This window comes from Mus caroli, unplaced genomic scaffold (genome assembly GCF_978045245.1).
Source record: "Mus caroli unplaced genomic scaffold, Mus_caroli_1 scaffold_11, whole genome shotgun sequence".
NCBI lineage: Eukaryota > Metazoa > Chordata > Mammalia > Rodentia > Muridae > Mus > Mus caroli.
The window spans coordinates 78980003-79004673 of NW_028227266.1; the positions used below are offsets into that span (position 1 = coordinate 78980003).

The following is a 24671-nucleotide window of genomic DNA, read 5'->3' on the forward strand; positions in this document are numbered from 1 at the left end:
CTCCTGGATGGTGTGAGCAGTTCATTCATGCACCAGTGACTGTCAAGTTGTGTATGTCATGCTGGGCCTTAGGAGCAAGCAGTCAATGGTCTGTGCCCTGATGGAATTACAGTGGCACAATGAGATGGGTGCTTCAGCAGGATTAGTCCTGACCCGAGGATTGCCAAGAGTAGAAGCAGGTATAAAGGTACACTGTAGAAGCCTTGGTAAAAGCGCTGCTAGTTTGCAGAAGAGTGGGTGGATCTGAGATGCCTGTGAGACAGAGCGTTGGTATAATCAAGGGTGATAAGAGTTTGGAAGGTGCCAGAAGATTTGAGGATGACTTCAGGTGTGATTTGCATGTTTCTGCCTTTACTAATTTGTGGAAGAACAAGGCAGGATGCAGACCAGAATAATGGTAACAATAATGTATGTGTTAGTTTTGTTTGGTTCCACTAGGCTGGTAAACACCTGAGAATCCCATGGGGACTGTAAGGCAATGTTGAGTATCGCTCACATATAAATGGTGTATGAAGCCACAGGGTGCTTCCTTCATCTAGGGAAAGCAGACACGTTTATAGGCAAGCCAAAGGCACTGTTACAGACTCACCTTCTACAGAGAATCTTCATCTTAGTTAAGTTAGATTTGAGCCCTTTCTATGTTGGGAAAGTAGCTCATTCTATAGCCTAGCATAGGAAATATTAACCACAATGCACCCTGCAAGATGACAACACCTTAGCAGCTTTCAACTGGACTACGTGTCTCTAAGAGACTCTTAGGGACTACAGCTAAGAGTCCACGTGGGGATCTTCAGTGGAGCTCCCAGGCCCACAAATAGATCAGTGTGGCACATGACCATCTGCTCTTTAGATCCAGGTGACTAGTGAAAGAATTAGGTTCCCATTGAGATACTGAAAGTAGAACATCTCTGTTTGACTTGCAAATGGAATCACACATTATTCTTATAGACAGTCCTTAAAACAAAGCATTCTGGATAGCTTGTGCCCTTTGGGCTACTCAGTAGACAGAATTATAAATGTTAGCATCTCAGGATGCCAAGAGCAAAGGAAGCCTCCTAGGAATAGTTGAAAATGGGACGTCCCCAGTGGGCGCTACCTGGAAACCATTCAAATGCAAGACAGCAGGTAAACAGTGCCTGGCCCAGTAGACCCACACAGCAGTACAGTTGGCTGTGCTGAATATAAAATGCTTTTTAAATGAAAGAAGCCAGACACCAAAGAACGCAGACTGTATGATCTCATTTATATAAAGTTCAACAGAAAAAAATCTGAGGACTGTGGGGATGATGCCCGGGCAAAGGGAGGTGTGGGAATAGCAGGGGCACTGAGATGCTCTGTGAACCGAGGACGGTGCTTCGTAGACAGTGCATTCATCTGTCCCAGCTCATTAACTTGTATAGTTAGATTTGCTCACTTCACTTCAAATCAGCAGCAAAAGTAAGAAAATGAAAACATACGCTGAGCAGTTGTGTGGGAATAAGCCTGGGGAGTAGTCCATGCCTGCCGTCTCAGGCTTGGGGAACTCATAGGAAGCCTCCAGCCCCAGACTCAGGGAACTCACAGGAAGCCTCCTGCCCCGCCTCATCGCTTCAGAATGAATCCTTTTTTTACATGCTGCGATCTGTGCGCCATAAATATCTATTCCAACAAGACTACTGAGTAACTCAGATCGCTTGCAGTGGTATTCTAAATTCCCTTCGGAGAACAGGTGGAAGCCGTGAGGGTTTCCATTCCCACACTCTGTACACTCAAGGCTAAAGCAGGGAGCTCACAGGACTTACTTGAGGGTGGAGCAGCCTCTGCCTGCCTTCTCTAAGGAGGCTTAGAGGAGCAAGAGGTAGGGAGCGCAATTGGGGGCGGGGGGGGGGGGCGGGGCGCGAGGAGGAGAAGGCTGAGGTCACCCGCAGGAGGTGTTTTTATAACTTGAGATTTATATGTGCACGTGTAAAGGAGATAGAATTTGAAACCATTTCCACCATTATTCATGTTGTTTTATTTGTTTTTTTGAACAGGAGATAGTGGATAATCTCCTTCAAAATGGAAGATGGAAAGCCCGTTTGGGCACCCCACCCCACAGATGGATTTCAGATGGGCAATATTGTGGATATTGGCCCTGACAGCTTAACAATTGAACCTTTGAACCAAAAAGGCAAGGTGAGTTTCTCAGAGAGATCTCGAAATGGGATCTCTTTTAAACACACACACACACACACACACACACACACACACTTTCCCCAAGAAAGGTAAAAATGAAAAAATATTCTTGCCATAGTGGAGGAGACAGATGTCTGGTAATGTAAATGAAGTTTTGAGATGACTTCCTTGATTAAATGGGACCTGTGTACTATGATGAAATAGGAGCCCGTGATAATCAGAAACCTAGCATTCTAAGTTGGGTGATAAAATACAGTCAGTGGCAGCAGTTTTATTCCATATGCTACACTATTAGAATCACCTGCTTAGCTGTAATGTTGTCAGTGTGTTACAAAGTAAACATGCGATTGCTGCTGTGATGTCAAGTTCTTCCAGGGGGCTTCATTTCTCCTTTTCTTCTCTTTTTCTTTCTCTTTCTGTCTGTCTGTCTTTCTTCCTTTTTTTGTTTACTTAAACTTACTTATTTACTTAAACTTATATACTGTGGGATTGGGGTAAACAACTTTTTGTTGTTTCTGTGCTTTGTGTTTTATTTTTAAATTTTTATTCTATATGTGTTAGTGTTTTGACTGCATGGATGTCTGTGTGAAGGTGTCAGATCTCCGAGATACAGACAGTTGTGAGCTGCCACTCGGGTACTGGGATTTGAACCTGGGTCCTCTGGAAGAGCAATCAGTGCTCTTAACAGCTGAGCCATCTCTCCAGCCCCAGATATTTGAGTCTTAAATCTCCCCCATATTTTTTTATGATAATAATATAAACATGCTTTAATTCTACACATTTAATATTTCATCTTTTTAAAAAACTCTTAGACATAGAGTAAGTGGAATCTGGGGAAACTGACCAGGAGTTGTTACAACCAGGGCCTCCAGTGTAGACGTGCATCTCTCTTCCACTCTTCACAAGGTTGGGTCTTTTTGGTACTGCAACCTCACAGTTTTAAGCTTAACAAATAACCCTATTAGACATTTCTTCTGACTAAATGTACGGATGTAATTTCTGTTTACTTCAGACTCTGCAAATCTCCATGAATAATTTATATTCTACTGATACGTGTTTAACTCAGGCCATATGACTGCCATCCTTCTGGGACCCTTAGAAAAACAAGATGGATCTCTCATGAGATTCTTTTCAGAGAGAACACTGTTCTGTTACTGTAAACAACCCAGGAACCGGAATGCGTAATATATACTGGGCCATGTTAGTGGAGACCAATTAAAGATGCCTTCAGGAAAGGAAAAGACAGTGTTCTTGCCTTCCCTCGTTAGCAGTGCCTGCATGTGCTCACAGTGCACTGCATAGCTAACAAATGAGTTTTTAAGAGTTCACACACAATACATTTTGAAAGCTTTCCCTTTTGCTTTAACATGTTTTATAAGCACAGTGAGCTAAAAGGCAGGAGTGAATCAAGGGCTGTACCTCCTGAGTACTTCTGTTCTCTTGTGGTCTGTCACATCTGTAGGTGACAGAATAATTCAGCTCAAGAATAAACTAAACTCAATTTGAGGGGATGTGCTTTTGTAAAGTATTTACCTATTTCAGTGTGTTCTGATCTATGTCATATTACTGTTAATCGGGCACAGATGGAGAACTGTAGAAGTGTAGTTTAATTAAATTATTTTTGGGTATTTAAGAGACTTGGTTGCCCCTCCTCTGCAGCATTTGTTCCTCATCTGAAGTTTTTCTCAGTGGCTCTAGCTCCTGCCAGGCCAGGACCAAGCCCTCCCTCTGTTGCTATGGCTGTGACAATGTTTATAGAGTTCTATGGCGTTAGCAGCTATTGCAGAATGGATTTTTCTATGGAATCATTGCTATGAATTGATATTTTCTTCTACATAATGTTCCCTCTCTGGTTCATGGTGAGCCAAGTTCACTTTTGAAACAGGGGTCTCTCTTCCAAACCAAACATGACACTGAGAACATATGCTTTAGGTTGCAAAGAATTAGCTTTCAGAGTGTTGGGTTCAACAGTCTTCCAAGTCAGGTGTGACTTTGCTGTTATTCTTTTGTAGTACCAGAAACTCCATCCAGGGCCTCACAGTTTTTACATCAGCGCTTTACCGCTGGGCTCTACCCCCAGACCACTAAACTGGTCATAACTTTGAATTGGAATGGCCTTTGAAGCCTGGGTTTTACTTCATAAACTATGATAACCATATTGTATACAGTATTCTTGCACATGTAGAGTTACAAATATTGTTTTTTCTTTTACTGGGGATCAGACCAGGGTCTTGCACATACTGAGCAGAAACGCTACCACGGAGTGAAACCCTGCATGTGTTATTGTAAAGGAACCAAACCATCTTTCCTTAAGAGTTTCATTTGATACAGTTGGAAATGTCAGCCAGAAGAGCTAATTGTAATTATTTAGAGGTATAAATTTATAAATAACTGTTAAGATAGCACGGATTAAAATTTAATTCTCTTTAGATGTAATTTGAGATCATTTGCTCTCTGTTACAAGATGCTATCTTAATTCTGCAGTGTCTCTCGGAGCATCTTAAGTGATAAATGGATGCAACTTTCTTTATGGGTTATTATTATTATTATTATTTTGAAAGAGGGTCTTATGTAGCTTTGCCAGGCCTCAACTCATTATATAGTCAAACATGACCTTGAATTCCTGATCTTCCTGGTTGCAGCCTCAAGTGCTAGGATTACAGGCATGTACCACCACACCCTGCTATTTGTGGCTTCTTTGAATTACATGGAGTAGATATTTTTATATTTTTGACATATTTTTGTATAAGAATTAACGTCATATATATTTCTCAAATAACATTAATCCTTTGTTATATGTAACTGATTGTAAATGTTTTTGTTTTTAAGACAATAAAATTGTTTATATGTAAATCTAAAATGCTTTTAGTTTTTTGGTAATTGGCATGCCCCTAAGTAGAAATTCAGGATTATTGTGTTTGTTATTTTGTTAGGATAAGTGTGTTTGTTACTTTGTTAGGATAAGTGTGTTTGTTACTTTGGCCTGCTGAGGCTGTGAGAACTTGGGTCGCTTTCTTTTTAATTGCGGTCATTGATTGATGTCTACAGTAGTAGAGGACACAGGACAGTGTTTGCTAAGAGTTGTCTTCTGAGTGAGAGCTTCGTTAAGTAGTAGAATCTGTGTTATACTCCAATAGAGAAGTCTTGTTGTGGTCATTACAGTATATGCAATCAGTTGAACTCCTTGTTTTGTTTTGTTTTGTTTTGTTTCACTATCTAAAAGTGCCAGCTGCTCAAACCTTTGTTTGCTTGTTTGTTTGTTAGACATTTTTGGCTCTCATAAACCAAGTATTCCCTGCAGAAGAGGACAGCAAAAAAGATGTGGAAGATAACTGTAAGTATTAAGTTCAAAGTTATTTCTCCCACAAAACTGTCTGCTCTTTCAGAAAGCAAGTTAGTGATTCTGTTAGTAGTCCAGAAGACTAGGTCAGAACACACAGGCTTGAAAAGAGCTTCCAGGAGCTTGGGGGGCCTGAGTTTGTTACTGCATCCCATGTGTGTTTCCCTGAAAGGCTCTGAGTGTCTCCTACTGTTATTTTACGTGTGTGTGTGCGCCGGGTGCTGATTTACTGGAAGCTTCAACTAAGTCTCTTCTTAGTAGTGTTGAAAGTCATTTCAAACCTCACAGTGGGAGGGAGTTCATACTAATTTGGAAGCTGACAGAAAGAGTCATTTAATGCCACTCTTTGGATAAGGCAAACCAATAGTAGACAAAACAAAACAACACTGCAGAATAATTTATAATTGAAAAGCTTATTTCAGAGTGTTATATGAAAACATAGTATCAATTTGACTTGTCAACACCTTAAAAATATTCTTTCAACAGGCTGTATTTATTTTTACATTTTCAATATTCAAAAGTATTTCGGTTATTTGGGGCTTTCCATCACTGTAATAGTTGATGTAATTAATTTATATCCATTAATTTACTTTAAATTAATTTAAAAAGGGGGAAGGTTTGTTTTGGTTTGTAGATTGGGAGATTTCAGTCCATGGTCATTTGCCCACACTGTGTTTGTGCCTTTGGTGAGAAGCAGTGTATCCAGGCAGAGACAAATGGTAGAGGAAGATGCTGACTTCACCGAAGCCAGGATGCAAAGAGAGAGTTAAAACAAGCCCGTGGCCTGCATCATCCCTTTAAGGCATACCCCAGTGGCTTGCCTATGGTCTTCCTCTAGGGGCCACCTCTTAAAGGTCCCCTCATCTTCTAACAGTTCCAACTGAGGTACCAGGCCTTAACAGTAAGGCCTTTGGAGAACATTCTAGATCCGCTAAACTGTAGTGGGTTAGGTGTGGTATTTGAGGATCATTTCTAGCGACCATGGATTTCCTTAGAAGTATCTAACTGTAAATACTCCACAGAAAAGAAGATAAAAAAAAAAGGTGTAGGTTTATTCTTACTGCTGTTCACCGGAGCTTATAATTAAGCCTGAACTAGTGGTGGTTCAGGGGCACTGTGGGCTGAGGGCAAGACAGTCGTGGGTCCTGATTCTGGCTTCAGTTTGGAAGCTAATGTTTCTGTAGGCCACACTGCACCTCTTTTGGGAAGCTTGTCTGCGAACTGGGAGTAATTATGCCTGGAGCTTAGAGGTGATGCATTAGCAAAATACCTGCCTCAGTAAACAGCGGCTGTTATTGTCAGGTGCAAGGATCGAGAAGTATTTTATTCTTTCCCAAATTAATAGAGAGTTTGATGAAACAATGCAGTTTTGAGCAATAATCAAGGCAAAATAGACAGGAAACATGATAGACACATATCATGTTGAAAACAGTAGAAAGTGTCTCTCTGTTAACGATTTCTCGGGGACCAGTGAGATGACTTAGTGGGTACTGGCAACTTGGCACAGGCTCAAAGACCTGAATTTGAAATCCAGGATCCACCCAGTGGAAAACCAGAACTGACTCCTGCATGCACCCTGTCTTGTCACTCTCCCAACATGTGTAAACATATCAGAAGTGTGCTTGGGTATCCGATGTAACAGCTTATCCTCTTCATGTATTAACATGTTTTGCTTAGAGACACATTCATATGTAGCTAAGCACCCTAGATCTGAGCTTCCCATTTGTCTTTTTGAATGAACATTTTGAACACTCCTGCTTCCTTTGCCATGACTCGTGCTTCCACTGTCGACCTTCCTTGGCCCCAGTGGAGTTCACTGCCCTTGTCAGGTGCTCTCACTGATGATTGCAAGTGGTGGCCATGGTTACCATGCTGAGGCTAACCGTCCTCATCATGCAGTAGCCTGTCCCAGCTTGAAGTTCCCTCTCTGAAGCCCTTGTCACTTAAGCAGCTTTGGATGTTGAGTTTAGAATGTAGTTTTCAGCTGAAGTTGTTCCTTAGTCTTTGGTCTGAGGCTTGCCATGATCCCATCTGCCTTTCCAAATGCAGCCTTTCTTTTGTGTCCTATCATCCCTTTATTCTGTATCACAGGGATAATGTAGGGACTAAATGACCGATATGTGCACTGTGTTATGAACCACATGGAAAAGGGTCAGGGGAGGCAGAGGGGTAGGGTAGGCCATGGTGGTGCACACCTGCAGGGCCAGCACATAAGAGGCTGAGGCAGAACTTGAGGACTTCCAGTTCATAAGCTGTGTAGCAGGGCCTGGCCTCAAAACCACCCACCCACCCAACCAACAAACAAGCCTATACCCAGAGGTTTTTGCAAAATATATCTTTTAAAGCATCCCCCATCGTGCATGCATGTGTACACAAACAAAAAATATATCATAATGTTCTGCCAGGTGTGCTGGTGCTCATGTTTAATCCCAGCACTTGGGAAGGGAAGGAGAGGCACATATATCTCTCTGAGTTCAAGGTTATCCTGGTCTCCATAGTGAGTTTCAGGCTAACCAGAGCTGCCTGATGAGACCCTGTCTCAAAAATACTGTTAACTCAACTATAGTCAAATCTAGAAATACTTAGAAAAGGTAAACAGTCTACATGAATAGCCCGACCAGGTAACCCTAGGGCTGGGTGCTAGAATGGGGTGGGGTGAAATGAGGTGGGGCAGGAAGTTGTTTCTGTGCCCCTTGTGGACATTCCTGGATCAAAACACCAGGAAAGGGGTTGAGACTTAACATTTCCGCTAACAAACAGCAGATTTCCCCCACCCCATGATAGTGGAATGGCCTGAGCAGGGTGACTGGAGGATCTCCTGCCATTGATGGGTTTTTGCCATTAGGGGTTTATTTGGTTGGGTGAACAGATGTCCTTGAGAAGGCAGGTGGGGAGTAAGGGCTGGGGTGAAGGAGTAGAGTTAGCAGCCACCCCCATGGCAGTGTAGGGTTACACAGCCAGCCGGCTCAGTGCATGTGCGCTGTGCTATCAGCAATTTTCTCTCAGAGGAAGCAGCTGCTAGCACGTAGGCAGGTGTTTCAGAGGGAAGTGAGATGTGGAGAGAGACTCAGCAGCATGCTGTGGATAAAGAAACACAACGTGTAGATGAGGCTTCCAGGGAATGAGAGTGGAAGAAGGTTAGGACTCTAGAATGAAGGGGACTAGATCCACAATCCATATAGTTGCACCTCTGCTGCTCAGTCCTTCCAAATCTGCTATCGGTTCAGAGAAAAGATTCAGCCCAACTGTCAAGAGCCCAAACTTAACTTACTCCTTACTCTTATTCTGCTTCCAGTGGCCTCAGAAAGCAACAGGGCCCTTGGAAAGAGAACTGACTGCATTGTCTGTGTGCAGAAACAGCACATTTCTTTGCCAAGATAGACCAGCAAGAGGCCCTTGTAGGCACTGTTGACATGTGTACTAGAGATGCAGTCACTGACGACATAGATGCTCAGTGGGGGGCCATGTGGAACAACTGAACTATGCAGCATCTTGCCCTCAAATATTTGTTTAGTAGCTAAAACCAGAAGTGTAAACTTGCTATCCTAATCCTGACAGACATGGAAAGTATCAGATAGAAGTGACAGAGAAGAGACTAGCTTTGGAAGAGGGGAGATTGGAGAAGTATCATTTTTGAGATTGGTTTGTATCCATCTCAAGCTATCATGTTGACAAAGTGACTTGAAAAGATATATATATATATATATATATATATATATATGGAAAGGATGCTGTAAACAGAGACAACACACGAGTGTGTTGTGGGTATGATAAATAGATCAGTTTGTCTACAGGTTAGATATTCGTACACGACACAGAACATTGTAAAAGTGTCCATTTGAATATATGTTTACTGAGAGTCTTGAGTAGATTTTTAAGGTGAATGTTTCTAGGTGATTGAGCCCCAGGGGTATACTTTTGAAGTGGAAAGAGATTTAGGTAAGTGCTCTGGTTTAGTCAATCTATTCTGCAGTCAGGATTGGAGCGAATAGTGATTAAAGCAATAGACAAGTAAGAGGTCACCATAACCACAAAAGAGATCCTGTGACCTCCCTCCAGTCCTGCAGCAGTGGAACTGTAGACAAGGAGGGAAACACATGCCAGGGATTCAGATTGGGTTAACATTAGTGAATTAACCATGAACCTAGCAATAGGCTATATCATTTTAGTGTTAGTCGAAGAACATTTTAGTGTTATTGGAAACTTCAAGTGGGAGACAAGAGGAGATTGCTCTGATGTTGACTACTGTTTTTAAGTTGGATAACTGATAAAATTGTGGTCCCAATGCCAACAAAGTCAGTAAGAGGAATGTTACTGTCTGCTCTAGTGTGCAGTAGAAATGAAGCACAGGAGATGGGAGTGTGCAGGGACTAAATAGAGAAGGCCCTAGATGGACCATACAGAACAGAAAAACAAGTCTAGCCGGATTCTGAACTTAACCAGTAAATTTGCTGGGTTAAGATGGCCATCATATCTCCTGGCCTGACTTCCCCTTATCAGTCACTGTGAGAACTACCCAAATGATCTGAAGTTCCCTTGCCATTCTAAAACCATATCCTTTTTTATTTTATCTGTGAGCTTCTGGATTCACATCTCACTTTGTTGGATCATAACCACCCAGTAGTTCTTTACAGTTGGTTGATGGTTGGTAACTAACCCTGCCTTCAGCAGAGTATACACTCACTGGTACTCGCTAGGTATAGCTCTCCTAGCTGGAAATGTATCATCTAAAGTTCTCACAGACATAGGCAATTAGGATTTCTTCTAGTTAAGTGTTCTACCAATTCAGTGTACCCCAAGTGGATTTGTCTTATACTAGCCCATGGGGTTTATGTGTCCTTGTATTCTAAAAGCATGGGATTAAATCGGCCCTAGTAAAGTGACTTTTAAACTGGGACCAAAGTGATTATCATTAGCATAAAGTATTTTATTTTGCCTTTTGTTTTTTAACTCTCTAATCCAAACCTCTGTCGTAGGTTCACTGATGTACTTAAATGAAGCCACACTCCTCCACAATGTCAAAGTTCGGTACAGTAAAGACAGAATCTATGTAAGTATTTGACCAGTGTCTTCAGTTTCTGTGGCTAATTGTCTCACATGTCACAGGTGCTTTTGCCCTGCTTGGTCTGCGTGTGATAAGCATGAGAGTTCTGATGTGTGCTTGCCATGTGGTGTGCCCCACGAGCCTGATACACAGTGGGCACTTAATAAAATCTGCAGAATGAGATAATGAAATCCGAGAACCAGTTAACCTACTTCAGGCTTACAAAGGTCTAATTAGAGTGTTTAAAAAACTATTTTGGAGTTTGATTTTTTTTTGGTATATTTCTATATAACTGTTTAATTTCACTCTCACACTGTGCAGAGAATTTCAGGCAGCCAATATGTATTGAAGTAAAATAAAGCCAAACTAAATGAGGAAAAATACATAAACTAAAATGGAAGGCAGTAGCTGAGAAGGTATCAGATATACAAGAAGTCTGATCACGGAGCCTAAATAATCATAGGACTTCATTAGCTCTTAGATGCTGGCCCTAAATGTCCAGATCATTAAGTACGAAGAAAGACAATGCTTTTGGTGTAAGGAGTTTGTATCAGATCATTCAGATGGATATTAGCTCCCGTGGTTTAATTATAATTATTCATTGGGCACACATGAATGAGATTTTATTCTGCTATGACCTGGTTGTAGATTCCTTTGTCAGCTGGAGATAGATTACCACACTCTGGTATCCTGTTATAAAGATGGGGCTTCATTATTTTTGAACGAAGGACGCACATGGCTTCTTTGACACTTACAAGATCAAATGACAGTCTTAATCTTTTATATCACTATCAATTTGCCTAATTGTACTTACTTAATTCTGACTAAATTACATCTAGTCTTTGCCATCTGTCCAAGTAGTGACAGCTGGGAAATAGAACTAATGTAGTCTGTTCCCAAAAGAACATACTTGTCTCCAAGCATGGGACTAGACTTCACTCTCCTGTATTTTACCCCTTAAATTCAACTAAGTAAAGGATATATTTAGGTGTGAACGTAAGTATTCTTGGGTGGAAATATTTTCAGAGGCAACGTTTATTCAGTCGATAGCTTGCAGTTGACTGTTCACTCCAGTGTTCACCAGGTGCTGTTTGAGGCACTGAAGTAATAAAGTTTTAGAACTATTAGAGAGTTTAACCAGTGGCAAGCCGGTGAAAATTAATTTGGCTATAACCAGGAGGCTACTTCTCCTGAGTAGATCTCAAGTCAAGTGTTGTCAGGGTCGCCTGAAGTCATGAGCGGTGTGTTCTTTTCTCTTAGCCAGGTTATAAAGTCATTAAATGTGGGCAATCTATAATTGCATCTGTTATTACTATAAAAGTAAATAAAGGTGTTAATTGCTATCCTGTATACATGCATGGTTACGTGAAAGAAACAATTTAGAGTAATAGTTTAAATATACTTAATCAGAAATACTATCCTCCTTCATATTTGAGTAAAACAGCAGGAAGACCTTAATCCTCCTCCTCCTCCTCCTTCTTTCTTCTTCTTTCTTCTTCTTCTTTTTTTAAGATTTATTTATTTTTATTTTATGTGTATGTGTGTTTTGCCTGCATGTATGTTTGTGTACCATGTATGTAACCAGTGCGTGTGAAGGTCAGAAGAGGGTGTCAAATCCCTTGTTAGAATTATTGATGGTGATGAGCCACCATGCTGGCATAAGGACCAAACCTGGGTCTTGTGTTTGAATAGACATTGCTGAGCCAAGTCTGCATGTAGCCCTTCTTTCTTCATTAGTCACTCTTCTACAGGAGATGTGCTTCAGGGCACTATGTGCATTCAGCAGTTTGAGAGGTCAGGATTTTACACTTCTCTTAAACAGTTGGAAAGAAAAGACTATGGTCTTGTATGCTCCACTTTTGTCAGTTTCACTAAACTACAACTCTACCTGAGTAGGAGTTTTATAAGCTCTCCTAGTACATTTCTATGGTCTTAAAAAAAATCCAATTTCAAATTTCAAATTAAAAGAAATTTAAGTTGTTCATGAAACAGTTAATCCTAGTTGTTGGCATGTGGTACTTTGCAGGACTCCCATGACTAAGTAGTTCTCTCAGCGCTAAGTCCCTCCTGAGCATTCACTGACAGGGAAGGCTCAGAAGGAGCTGAAGATCCCAAAATGCTTTGGGATCAGGTGGAGTGGTCTGAGGATGCCTGTGATCTGAATTGCTCTGTAGGACCCAGCTTGGGCTCCCTAAGTGAACTCAGCAGCAGAAGCCACCACAGGAGATTTAGACACTCAGCTCTTGGTGGTGATTTGGTGAAGCCACTTACCAGGAAGAACTATGGGAGGGAACCTTTTTTTTTTTTATTGACAAAGGGAAGTAGGAAGATATAATCTTGACTTTGAAGGTGTTGACCTTGAGATAACTGTGGAATGACAGCACAAAAACACTTATTTGAAAATCAGTATTTCTTTGGAATTTTAGAAATGGTTAGGTTCTTTAAAATCAGAAAATATTTAATATAGAGCCAGAAAGGTGGATTTCGGAGTCCTGTTTGTACGAGAATCAAAGGGCTCTGTCTGTTGAATATTTCTCCTCTTTTCCTTGTTTAGTTTTGAAGCAAAGGGAATAACTGCCAGTTTCATTTTTCTGCCTTTCCTACTTAGACATATGTGGCCAACATTCTGATTGCAGTGAATCCATACTTTGATATACCTAAGATATATTCTTCAGATACAATAAAGTCATATCAAGGAAAATCTCTTGGGACGATGCCACCCCATGTCTTTGCCATTGGTAAGTTGCAGTTTAATTCTTGTCTTGTCTTACATCATACAAATTTACTAGATTGTTAAATTTTTTTTTGAGTCTTTTAAAGGATTTAATTGTATATATTCATTGTACATGGTACTGTGTTACATAAGGATGCTTTCATGCAAGTGGGTACTGTTCATCTTCCATATGCACCCTCCCCTGTACTATTCCTCACACCCTGTATTCTCCTCTTCTTCACCCTCTTCCTCTTGTTAGTCCACTTTGTTTCCTAGACAGTTTCATCTCTACATTGATGTAATATTTACATTATGTGATTTCATGTGTCTATATGAAATCTAGGAACTGCACAGGACAGACAGGAGACTGGCACAGCTTGTTTATTTTGATATTCTCCAGTTACATCTGTTTTCCTGTAAATGATGCAATTTTGATTGTCTTTATGGCTGAAAAAATTTCCATACTACATTTTTCTTATCAATTCCTGTGTTGTTGGACACCTAGGTTGGTCCCCGAACTTAAGTATTGTGAATTGTGCTGGGATAAATATTGGTGTGCAATGACCTGTGTGGTCCCTTGACTTGGAGTCCCTTGGGTAAACACCCAGGAACAAAAATTATTGGTTTTAATTATAAAAGAGCATGCGTGCATGTGTGTGTGTGTTGGCACATGTGTCAAGGCACATTTGTGGAGGTTAAAGGACAACTTGGAGTAGGTGTGTGTGTGGAGGTCAATCTGGTTTTCTCTTTTCACCTTTAAATGTGTTCTGGTGATCAAACTCAGGTTGCTGAACTTGAATGGCAAACACTTTTTACCAGCTATCTCAACAGCTAGCTTGCTTGCTTCCTTCCTTCCTTTCATCCTTCCTATTTATTTATTTAATCTTTTGAGGAGCCATTCTATTGATTTTCCCAGAGGCTGTACTAGTTTACATCACCACCAGCAGTGTATAAGGGTTTTCTTTTTGTTTGCATATATTAATTATATATAATTTTTATTAGGGCATTTTCATATATGTGTATACTGTATTTTGATTACCCTCTTTGGTATCCCTACCATACCCACTAATCCTTGCCTGTTCTAACCACAGCCTTTGGACTTTAAGTCTTGTGTGTGTGTGTGTGTGTGTGTGTGTGTGTGTGTGATTCAAAGGGTTGAATTAGTTTTGTTTACAGGAGTGTGGGCACCTTATCATAGCTATATTTATTACTGGAGAATATGTCTCTGTCTTCCTCATCAACCATTAACTATGCATAAATCCTTAGGAAGCAGTGGGGATCTGTGAGCCCTCCTTGCTCCCTGACAGGGTTTTGACAGAGTCCGTGTTGAGCAGATAATCATAACTGCTCTGAGTTCAGGATTGGGAGAGTCATGTCATTCCTGGCAGTCAGCATTTCATTTCTCTCCTCCATCCCTTTCTGAGGCTCTGATATTCTTTCTGAACACCCCTGTGAATTATTTTTATATTCTAGGTATCAATTATTTGTTAGATATCTAGCTGGAAAAGATTTTCTTACACTCTGAAGACTGTCTCATCACCTAACATTTCCTTTGCTACTCAAAGATTATTAATTTCATGAGATCATATTTGTCAGTTATTGACATGGTTTCCTGAGCAACTGGAGACCTCTTTAAGCCCATTCACAAAGTCTTTGTCTATGTGTCTATCTTGTATTTGACCTACTTTTTCTCTAACAGTTTCAGAGTTTTAGGTCTCACACTAAGGTTTCTCATACATAAAGAGTTGATGTTTGAATGGGGCGAGGAATAAGGGTTTAGCTTCATCCTTTTACATGTGAATGAAGGGCGGCCTTTTCTCCAGTGTATATCTTTGGCACCTGCGTTAAAAAAAAAAGAACCTGGTGGTTTGTATCTGGGCACTGCGTTCTATCCTATTGACTTGCATGTCTATTTTTGTGCCTGCACTATGCTGTTACTATTATTATTTATTATTATTGTTGTTATTATTATACTGCAATACAACTTGAAATCAGGTCTCTACTATTCTTGGTTGAAATTGTTTTAGATATCTGGGATCTTTTGTTTTCCCATATGAATTTTAATAGTTTTTCCTACCTATGTGAGGAATGACATTTTGGTGGTAACTGCATTAAGTCTGTAGATTGCTTTTGGCTGTATAACCATTTTCATAATACTGGATTACTTCCACCTATGAGCATGGGAGGTCTTTCTCCTTTTCTAGTATCCTTTTCTATTTCTTCTCAGTATTTGAAAGTTTTTATTGTAGCACCTTTCACTCCCCTAGTTAGATGTTTTTCAGGGCATTTTATTTTATTTTTTTGATACAAATAGAATCATTTCCTTGGTTTCGTTCTCAACTTGTTTGTCTTTGGTGTTTACTGGTGTATATTGGTGTATGTTGGTGTAACTACTGATCCTTGTTTACTTTGTATCCCGTCAACATTTCTGAAAGTGTACCTTAGCTCTTGGAGTTTTCTGTTGCATACTTTGGGGTCTCTTATGTCAACTCACATCATCATTGTACTGGCTAATTTTGTGTCAACTTGACACAAGCTGGAGTTATCACAGAGAAAGGAGCTTCAGTTGAGGAAATTCCTCCACAAGATCCAGCTGTAAGGCATTTTCTCAATTAGTGATCAAGGAGGGAGGTCTCCTTGTGGGTGGTACCATCTCTGGGCTGGTAGTCTTGGTTCTTTCTATAAGAGAGCAGGCTGAGCAAGGCAGTAAAGAACATCCCTTCATGGCCTCTGCATCAGCTCCTGCTTCCTGACCTGTTTGAGTTCCAGTCCTGACTTCCTTTGGTGATGAACAGCAATGTGGAAGAGTAAGCTGAATAAGCCCTTTCCTCCCCAACTTGCTTTTTGGTCATGATGTTTGTGCAGGAATAGACACCCTGACTATGACAATCATTAATCTGTTAATGAGGATATACTGACTAATGCTTCTATTTGTGGCTCTTTTATTTCCTTTTCTTGTATTACTTCTATAGTCAAGGCTTGAAGCACTGTGTAGATGAGAGTGGGGAAAGTTGAAACTGTTGCCTTGGTCTTGGTTTTAGTAGGAATGCTTCCAATATTTCCTCCTAGTACAGTGTTGGCTTAGCTGTGTCACAAACAGCCATTGTTATTTTGAGAATGCTCCTTCTATGCCTCATCTATTCAGGGATCTTAACATGGAGAGATGCTGGACTTTGTCTAAAGCCTTTCTGCATCTATTGAAACGTACATGTGATTTCTGTGTTAGAGTCCATCTCAGTGATGAATTATGTTTCTCAGTTTGCATAAGTCAAATAATCCCTGGACCATGCAATGAAGCCACATTGATGGTGGTAAAGGCTCTTCTGGATATATCCTTAAATTCAATTTTCAAGCATTTTATTTATAAGTTTTCATCAGTATCCACCAGGGGCATTGGTATGTCATTTTGTTTTTTGTTGTTATGTCCATTTTGTTTGGGCTTCAGGGTGATACTAGCTTCCTACTAATAATTTAGAAGCATTTCTTCCTTTTCTGTTTTGGGTTGGTTTGTGAAACATTGATGCTACGTTTTAAGTCTGATAGAATTGTACAGTGAATCAGTATGGGCCTGGACTGTTTTTAAGTATAGAACTTTTAAAAATTATTATTTTAATCTTGATATGGACTTATTTAAATAGTTTATCTTATCTTGGCTTAATTTGGCAGTTTATCTTATATTTTAGAAATTCTTCCTTTTTTGATAAAAATATTTTAATTAATTTATTTTTTTGTTTTTTTGAGACAGAGTTTTAATTTAATACATTCCTTTTTTATTAGATATTTTCTTTATTTATATTTCAAATGTTATCCCCTTTCTTAGTTTCCCCTCCTAAAACCCCCTATCTCCTCCTCCCTCTCCCTGTTCACCAACCCACCCACTCCTGCTTCCTGTCCCAGGCATTCCCCTACACTGGGGCATAGAACCTTCACAGGACCAAGGGCCTCTCCTCCCACTGATGACTGACTAGGCCACCCTCTGCTACATATGCAGCTAGAGCCATGAGTCCCACCAGGTGTTTTCTTTGGTTGATGGTTTAGTCCCAGGGATCTCTGTGGGTACTGGTTGGTTCATATTACTGTTCCTCCTATGGGGCTGCAAACCCCTTCAGCTCCTTGGGTACTTTCTCTAGCTCCTTTATTGGGGACCCAATACTCAGTCCAATGGAGGGCTGTGAACATCCAATCCACTTCTGTATTTGTCAGGCACTGGCAGAGCCTCTCAGGAGACAGCTATATCAGGTTCCTGTCAGCAAGCTCTTGTTGGCATCCGCAATAGTGTCTGGGTTTGGTGCTTGTTTATGGGATGGATCCCCAGGTGGGACAGTCTCTGAATGGTCATTCCTTCAGTCTCTGATTTAATACATTCATACAACATATTATGATCATTATTTATCCAATTGTCCGTCTTACCCCTTTCTACATCTCTCTCCTCTCAAACTAATTCCCACCTTATTTTCATGTTTTAGTTTTTTTGTGAAGGCCAAGGCCATGTATATACAGGTTCTCATAGCTTCTGGGTGTTCATGATGACATCGTGTCACCCAGAAACAGCATTTCCTTGACTTCTCCATCTTCAAGTTCTTACAAGATTTTTTTGTCCCCTTTACTGTGACGCTCTCTGGAGCAGGTGTCACAGATGCCTTGTTTAGAGCTGAGCACTCCACAGCCACTTACTTTTAGCCTTTTGACAGGCGTGAGCTGTTACTCCCAAAAGTTCTTCTCTGGCCAATGCAGATTGTAGCAGTAGTATAAGGTATAAATATAAATATTTAAACAGCAGTTTGACTACATGTCCGTTTAGCTTAATATCAGTGTCAGGTTTCCTCATAGGATGCCATGGGCTTTTGCCCAGGTTTACTGTACCAGATATGTGTTTCTTTCCAAGGACTGAGATATGATTACCAACCATCTCCCCCATAGTTGTACCACTATTGCACCAGTGAGAACATCTTGCCTGGCAGGTTGGTATTATGGTACTCAGCATCTCCAGCCCAGTAAGGCCTTTGATGCTTTACCCCGAAGCAGCCTACACAGCACCTTCTAGCACTAAGAACTTAGTGGCCGTGACACTTCAAGCTTAGGTCGTCCAGCTCAGTTTATTTGTGCATTGCATTTCATGTGTGTGGTGTCTTTAGCAATAGAGCCTTTCTGTCTAGTTCTTGTGGGTGACCAAAAGAAATGGCAATCATTCCCATTGTCTTGGGAACCTCTTTAGTCTCCCTGGACAATAGCTCACAAGGCTCTGGGACTTGGGTTTAAAGGCTAGTAGCTTCTGGTCTGGGAGCAGCATGACTAATTCATGCAGAGTACCCTTCAGTCAAGCTTTAAAATGTCTTTTCGTTGCCTTGTGACTTACTGGGTTTTTTGTTCCCTATTCACCAAGTGTCTGTTGAGCTGACAAGCCCATTTTGTTTTCTTCATCATTTCTACTCCATTCCACTTAAACCTTCCTAGCTCTATTTTCCTATCACATTTGCTTTACTATCTCCATCTAACTGTGTGTATCATCTCGTCATCCCTCCCCCTGCCCCCACCCTTACACACACACAGTACCCAGTATACACTTCTTACGTACGGCCCTTTACTTATTCCCCGGCTTCCACAGAAGCTACTTCAATTTAAACTTAGAAATATAAAAAATTGAAGCCAGGATCTCCATAAGAGAGAACATGGAGCATTTCCATTGAGGTTTCCCATCTTAGTGGTCTATAGGTCTGAGAGTTTCCCTAGTCTCTGTTGTAATGTCTCCATTTCCATCTCAACTGTTATGAATTTTAGCCCTTTCTTTTCCTTCCTTCCTTCCGTCTGTTCTTTCTTTCTTTCTTGTTTGTTTTTTTTTTGTATTTGGTTTTTGAGACAGGGCTTCTCTGTATAGCCCTGGCTGTCCTGGAACTCACTCTGTAGACCAGGCTGTCCTCGAACTCAGAAATCCGCCAGCCTCTGCCTCCCAAGTGCTGGGATTAAAGGTGTGCGCCACCACTGCCCTGCCCCTTTTCTTCCTTTAGTTAGCTTAGCTAAGGGTTTGTCAGTCATGTTTGTTTTTTTCCAAAGGACCAATGCAAAGAATCATGTGTCAGTGGTTCTTTGTTTCTTTCTTTTCCTTACCGTTTTATTAATTTCTACCTGATCTTAACTATTTCTTTCTCTTGACGGAATTTCAGTTTAGCTTGTTTTGTTCTTTCACAGCCCCAAGATGAATTGTTATGTGTTTCTTTGCGATCTCCTTGATTAGCAGTTTTTAAAATATAAGCTCTTGAAACCATAAATTTCTATTTTAGAACTTCTTCATCATATCCCATACGTTTGAGTATGCTGTTGGGTTAGTAATTTTGGAGGTGTCAAATTGCCATTTTTTTTTTCCATTTTTGCGTTGGAGTTTTGAACATCTGGGGTTAGGTTAGGTTTATGGGGTTTATGGGGTTTGTTTGTTTATTATCTTAAACTTACCTTTTAGTGGAAATGTTTACACTGTGCTGGAGACACTAGGCTGCAGTAGGATGATGTGCCATTTTTCTTACCTAGCCTGGTATTTGGAACCAGGTGCTGTTTCCAGTAGTCCCCTAAAGTGGAATATAACCCATAGAATCAGTCACCGTAGAAGTGTAGGCTCACCATGGATGCGCAGTAATAATTAACAGTTGCCACTTAGATGCAAAGTGCATTCTAAATTAATAACCATGGTAGATAAGAGGGGAAGGAAAAGGTTCACTAGTCACTGTACACTAGTGATTAGTACCAGGCTGATAGAGAAGCGAGAGGAGGGGAAAATAAACAAGAGACGGAACAGTATAGACAAGGTGAGGGAGGTTAGGACAGCCTTGGCTACAGGGGCTGAAAAGAGGGAGGGGAGCATACCAGTCAAATAACCTAAGGGTTCCCGTCCTCAGGGGGCTGAGGTGTGCAGACCCATGCACTAGGCTAGCCCGTGCTCTGTGGGAAAGCCAGTCAGAAGGAAAACAAAAGAGGGAAAGGACAGATCATCTAAAATAAGAGAAGAGAAGGGGATAGGAGGAGGAAGGAGATGGGGAAGGAAAGACAAGAGCACAGAGAAGGCTTGCTAGAGTGACAGAGGATATTAACTAGAGAAAAGGACACATGTAAAGGGGACAGAGCTGGCTGGGGCAGAGTTTGAGTGCACACTCTCTAGTGTTGATGGCAGAGATTCTTCAGGCTCTCAGATGCCTGGCACACCTCTGGGCAGTCCTTCACGGGTCAGGTCACAAATGTCAGCCACATGCCTGGCCAGTCCTTCAGGTACAAGGTTGCAAATGCTGTCCTCTTAGTTTATTTATTTAATAAAAGACACCATGTGTTGAATACATATTTTGCAAGGCCTGTATGCCTCTTGGGTGTATTAGTGTTGTTAGGAGCATGTATCCTACGTAGGGAGGGCCTGAATACTTTGTAGCCAACTCATGGGGTCAGTCATGCATCCTTATTTATCAAATTCCTGTGCTCTCTGAGGTGTGCCTGCTCCATTGAAAGGACAACTTAAGAGTACCTTTTTGAGAGAGAGAGAGAGAAAGAGAGAGAGAGAGAGAGAGAGAGAGAGAGAGAGAGAGAGAGAGAGAGAGAGAAACAGAGATAGAGAGAGATAGAGACAGAGACAAAGACTTAATATACCAGACAACTTTTGAGTACAATAGATAGTTGAGTATGGCTTTGAACTCCTGCTTCTCTTCCTGCTTCTATGTTCTGAACATTGGGATTGACAGAATGTCACCATGTCTGGCTCTACTGGTATTTTCAGTCCTTATGATCGCTCCCATCTCAAAGGCAGTCTCTTTTACAACTCAGGGATAGGGCCACCTCACTCTTACCTTAGATATCACTTGTAAATATGTTACACGTGTAGGACTGGAACTGTTTTGTTTGTTTTATTTTGGCTTGCTTTTCTTTTTTTCCCTAAGGAAGTATTCCTCTTTGGCTGTCTTGGAACTCTCACTCTGTTAGACCAGGCTGGCCTCAAACTCAGAGATCCACCTGCCTTTGCTTCCTGAGTGCTGGCATTAAAGGTGTATATCACCACTACCCAGCAAGACTTGAATAGCAGGCTTTCTCTTTGTATTAACTTGCACCATAGCTTTATAAAATTACAGTCTTTCAAGCAATAGATGCTTCATATCATTGAAGAACCTAAGTGGGAAGACAGTGGCGTCTCTCTTGACTTTTTTAGCCTGTCATCCCGAAGAACTCAGTTCTGAGGCACTGAGGGATGAAGGAAGCAATCAGAATTGGACCTTTCATTCTACATGTATCCCTACAAAGTTGGATGTGTTGGCCAAGCCTTTGTACTTAGACATGGCTGGCAGCTGGGCATCTTTGCTGCTCTTTCTCCTTAGACTTTCCCCTTGTGCTTTTATTTTGGTGTAACTAGGCTTCACTTCTAGAGTTGATCATTGTGTACAAGCAGAATCAGCATGCTAGCTGGAAGGAGTGCAGTACCCATCTGACTCATAGTTCTCAGATGCTCTGATGCAAATCACTATATTCACTTATCAGCCTTCACGGGGCACTGTCATTAGAATCGGAATATGATGAAGTTCATCACTGGAGAAAAGTTAACAGCCTTTACCACTTACAGGGTCTGTAGAATGGCAATGTGAAGGGAGGTGTAGGAGACCTTTGTAGATTGGACAGTGGGAAGCTGCTTAGGGTGCTATTTGTCAGCCTGTGTCACCACTGAAACACCTCTTCGTGAAGAAGCAGGTTATTAGCGCACAGTCTGGGAGGTTCATAAACCATAGCAAGGCACAGACTGCAGTGTGGAGCATCTCTTGGTTGCATCCCTTCATGGCATAGAGTGATAGCTACAGGAACACATAGTTAACCTCCAGCCAGCAGTAGAGGCCCAGAGATCATTGTGGAAGAGGGGGCAGAAAGACTCTCACAGTAGAGGTGGAGGCTGACTATAAGGATGTAGTGTTTTCTGGATACAGTCAGAGATTCCAGGCTTGTTCTTTTTATATCAACCCTCTTTTGTGAGAACCCAAGGTGTCAGGTGAGAAACCACCCTCTCAGAGTATGTCTCCAGGACCTCTTAGTGGGTCCTCCTTCCCAAAGGTTCCCCTCACAGCAGCATCACAGTGCAGACAGATGCTTCAATCACTGTGGACTGATGGGAAAACCCATGCAATCCTGCTTGGAGCTTGCTCTGAGGAGGAAAACTATTTGTAAAGCTATTTTTGTTCGTGTGGGTGGCACATGTTTGGGATGAAAAATAATTGTCTTCTTGAGCCAAATTACTTTGGAATTATTTTTTTAAATGTTTGTTTTGAAAAAATGAGTTCATGATGATATTTTCAGAGGAAGTTGTGTCATGTATTTTTCTCATAGTCTCTTCTTTGTCCTCTGTGGTTCCTCTCTCCTCTCTTGCTGGTCCCCCTCTTCATAAGTTAGTCTCCCTCCTGCTTTCAAGTCACAAGAGAGAAAACACGTGATATTTATCTTTCTGAGTGTAGCTAATTTTGCGCAGTGTGAAGATCTCTGGGGGGAATGAATTTCAACTTTGTTTTAAGTTTAGTCACATTAACAGAATTAATTGTGCTGATTTTGTGTTGCCTGACTATTTATGACACATTACAGCTTCAATTATTATAGTGTAAAAAAATTGCTGAAAAATTCTATATAAGTAATGCTAAGTTGGGGAGATTTAAACCAGTTTAACTTTGTCTGTTTTAAAAATGTTGACAGGTTTATATGATTTTTTAAATTTAATGATATAGAGAGCAGAATTCCACATGATTTACTTTTTAAGTGTTTGTGTTAATGCTGGGAAATTTTATACATTGTATTTTGCTCAGATTCCTTACCCTCAGCCATCTCCTCCCAGATCAACTCCCTATGCCATCCCCACCCTTCTTTGTGTCTTCATTCTTTTCTTTGTAAGACTGCACTGAGTCCTGTTAGTGCTGCCTATACACTCATAGGTAGGCATGGGGTCATCTGCTGGAGCATGTCAGACCTACAAGGGCCACAAAAGCCAACTCTGTCTCTTCTGGCTGCCACTAACTACCTCAGCTAGGAGTGGAACTTCATGCCCGCCTCCCACCCCCAATTCCATGCTGGGTTTTGAACACTCTGAGCTTGTACAGGTCTTGCTCATGCTGCTACAACCTCTGTGAGTTTATATATGCAACCATCCTCTTGTATCAAAGCCACCTTGTCTTTATAATCACCCACCACCTTTGCTGTTACAATCTTTCTGCCCCCTCTTCTGTAGTGATCCCTGAGCCTTGGGAGGAGGAAGTTATGATATAGTTGGACTGAGTCTTATATAGGACTGAGCATTCCACAATCAATTATTTTCTGAACCTTGACCAATTGCGGGAATCTGTGCTAATCACCATCAAATGCCAAAAAAAAAAAAAAAAAAAAAAAAAAGATGTCTTGGGATGGAGAGATAAGTCAGTAGTTAAGAGCTTTGCTGACCCATGTTTGGTTCCAAGTACCCTTATGATAGCTCACAGCCTCCTGTAAACTATGATTCTAGAGAGATTTGATGCTCTTTTCTGGTCTCTGTGGGCACTGTACATATGTAGTATACTTAGTATATATTCACACAAAACATCAATACATATAAAACAAAAATAAATAGGTATTTAAAAAAGAACCTTTTCTGATGAGATTTGAGAGATGCAGTAATCTGTGGGTGTAATGAGAAGTAGTTAAGAGTTGGCTTAATATTATAGCTTATTAGCTATAATATTATTAATAGGATGTCCTATGATTTGGATAGCCACTGGTTCTTGCTCCTGATGACTGTGCCATCCATGGTTTTCACCTTGTGCAGAGGACCTTAAATCCAAACAGAAAGTGGTTGGTTACTCCTATGGCATCCATGCCACTGTTGCACCAGTGACCATATCTTACCAGGCACATTACATGGTCATTGAAGTTTGCAGGGTTCACATTTAGATAAGATTGGATTGCTAGTCTCCTCTAGTAGCATGCATAGCACCCTCCCTGCATTAGGAATGCTAGTCAGTGGGGATGAGGCTTTCCTCCAGGTCAGTACCAGCTTTATTTCTCCATGTTTTTTGACTCAAGTATATGATGCCTGTAGCTATAGGGGTCTTACTGTCAGATTTTGGAGGGTGAGCAAGAGCATTTACAACCAGCAGGTAATATTTGGGGTTTCCGGGACCTCATTGGCTAACAACTTCAATAGAGGTAACATATTTCAATACTGGGCCTTTTATTTGTTAGCTGTCGAATCTAGTAGAGGCATTGTTGTCCCATTAGACAGTGACTTCATTTAAGTTCTTTTTATACATGTCTGTTTATATCTTAGGAAGTGTCTGCAGTAGTAGGTTTTCATGACTGTTTTTAGAAAGTCTTTAGTGTGAATTATCTCTCCCCACATTCCCTCTTTTACCCCCAGCCCTCCCATTCCAGACCCCATTTAACCTTTCTTATTC

General features: G+C 41.0%; 1 protein-coding gene across 5 annotated transcripts in view; it reads left to right on the forward strand.

Moving 5' to 3' along the window:
• The window catches only part of Myo6 (myosin VI), a 142226-nt gene that overhangs the window by 49847 nt on the left and 67708 nt on the right, over positions 1-24671 (forward strand). For all 5 annotated transcript variants that reach the window (XM_029482049.2, XM_029482051.2, XM_021171399.3 and 2 more), the window contains 4 exons: positions 2013-2154; positions 5419-5488; positions 10471-10544; positions 13147-13276. In XM_029482049.2, coding sequence (XP_029337909.1) covers positions 2038-2154; positions 5419-5488; positions 10471-10544; positions 13147-13276 — 391 coding nt within the window. In that variant the 5' untranslated portion in view covers positions 2013-2037. The remainder of the gene's footprint in view (positions 1-2012; positions 2155-5418; positions 5489-10470; positions 10545-13146; positions 13277-24671) is intronic.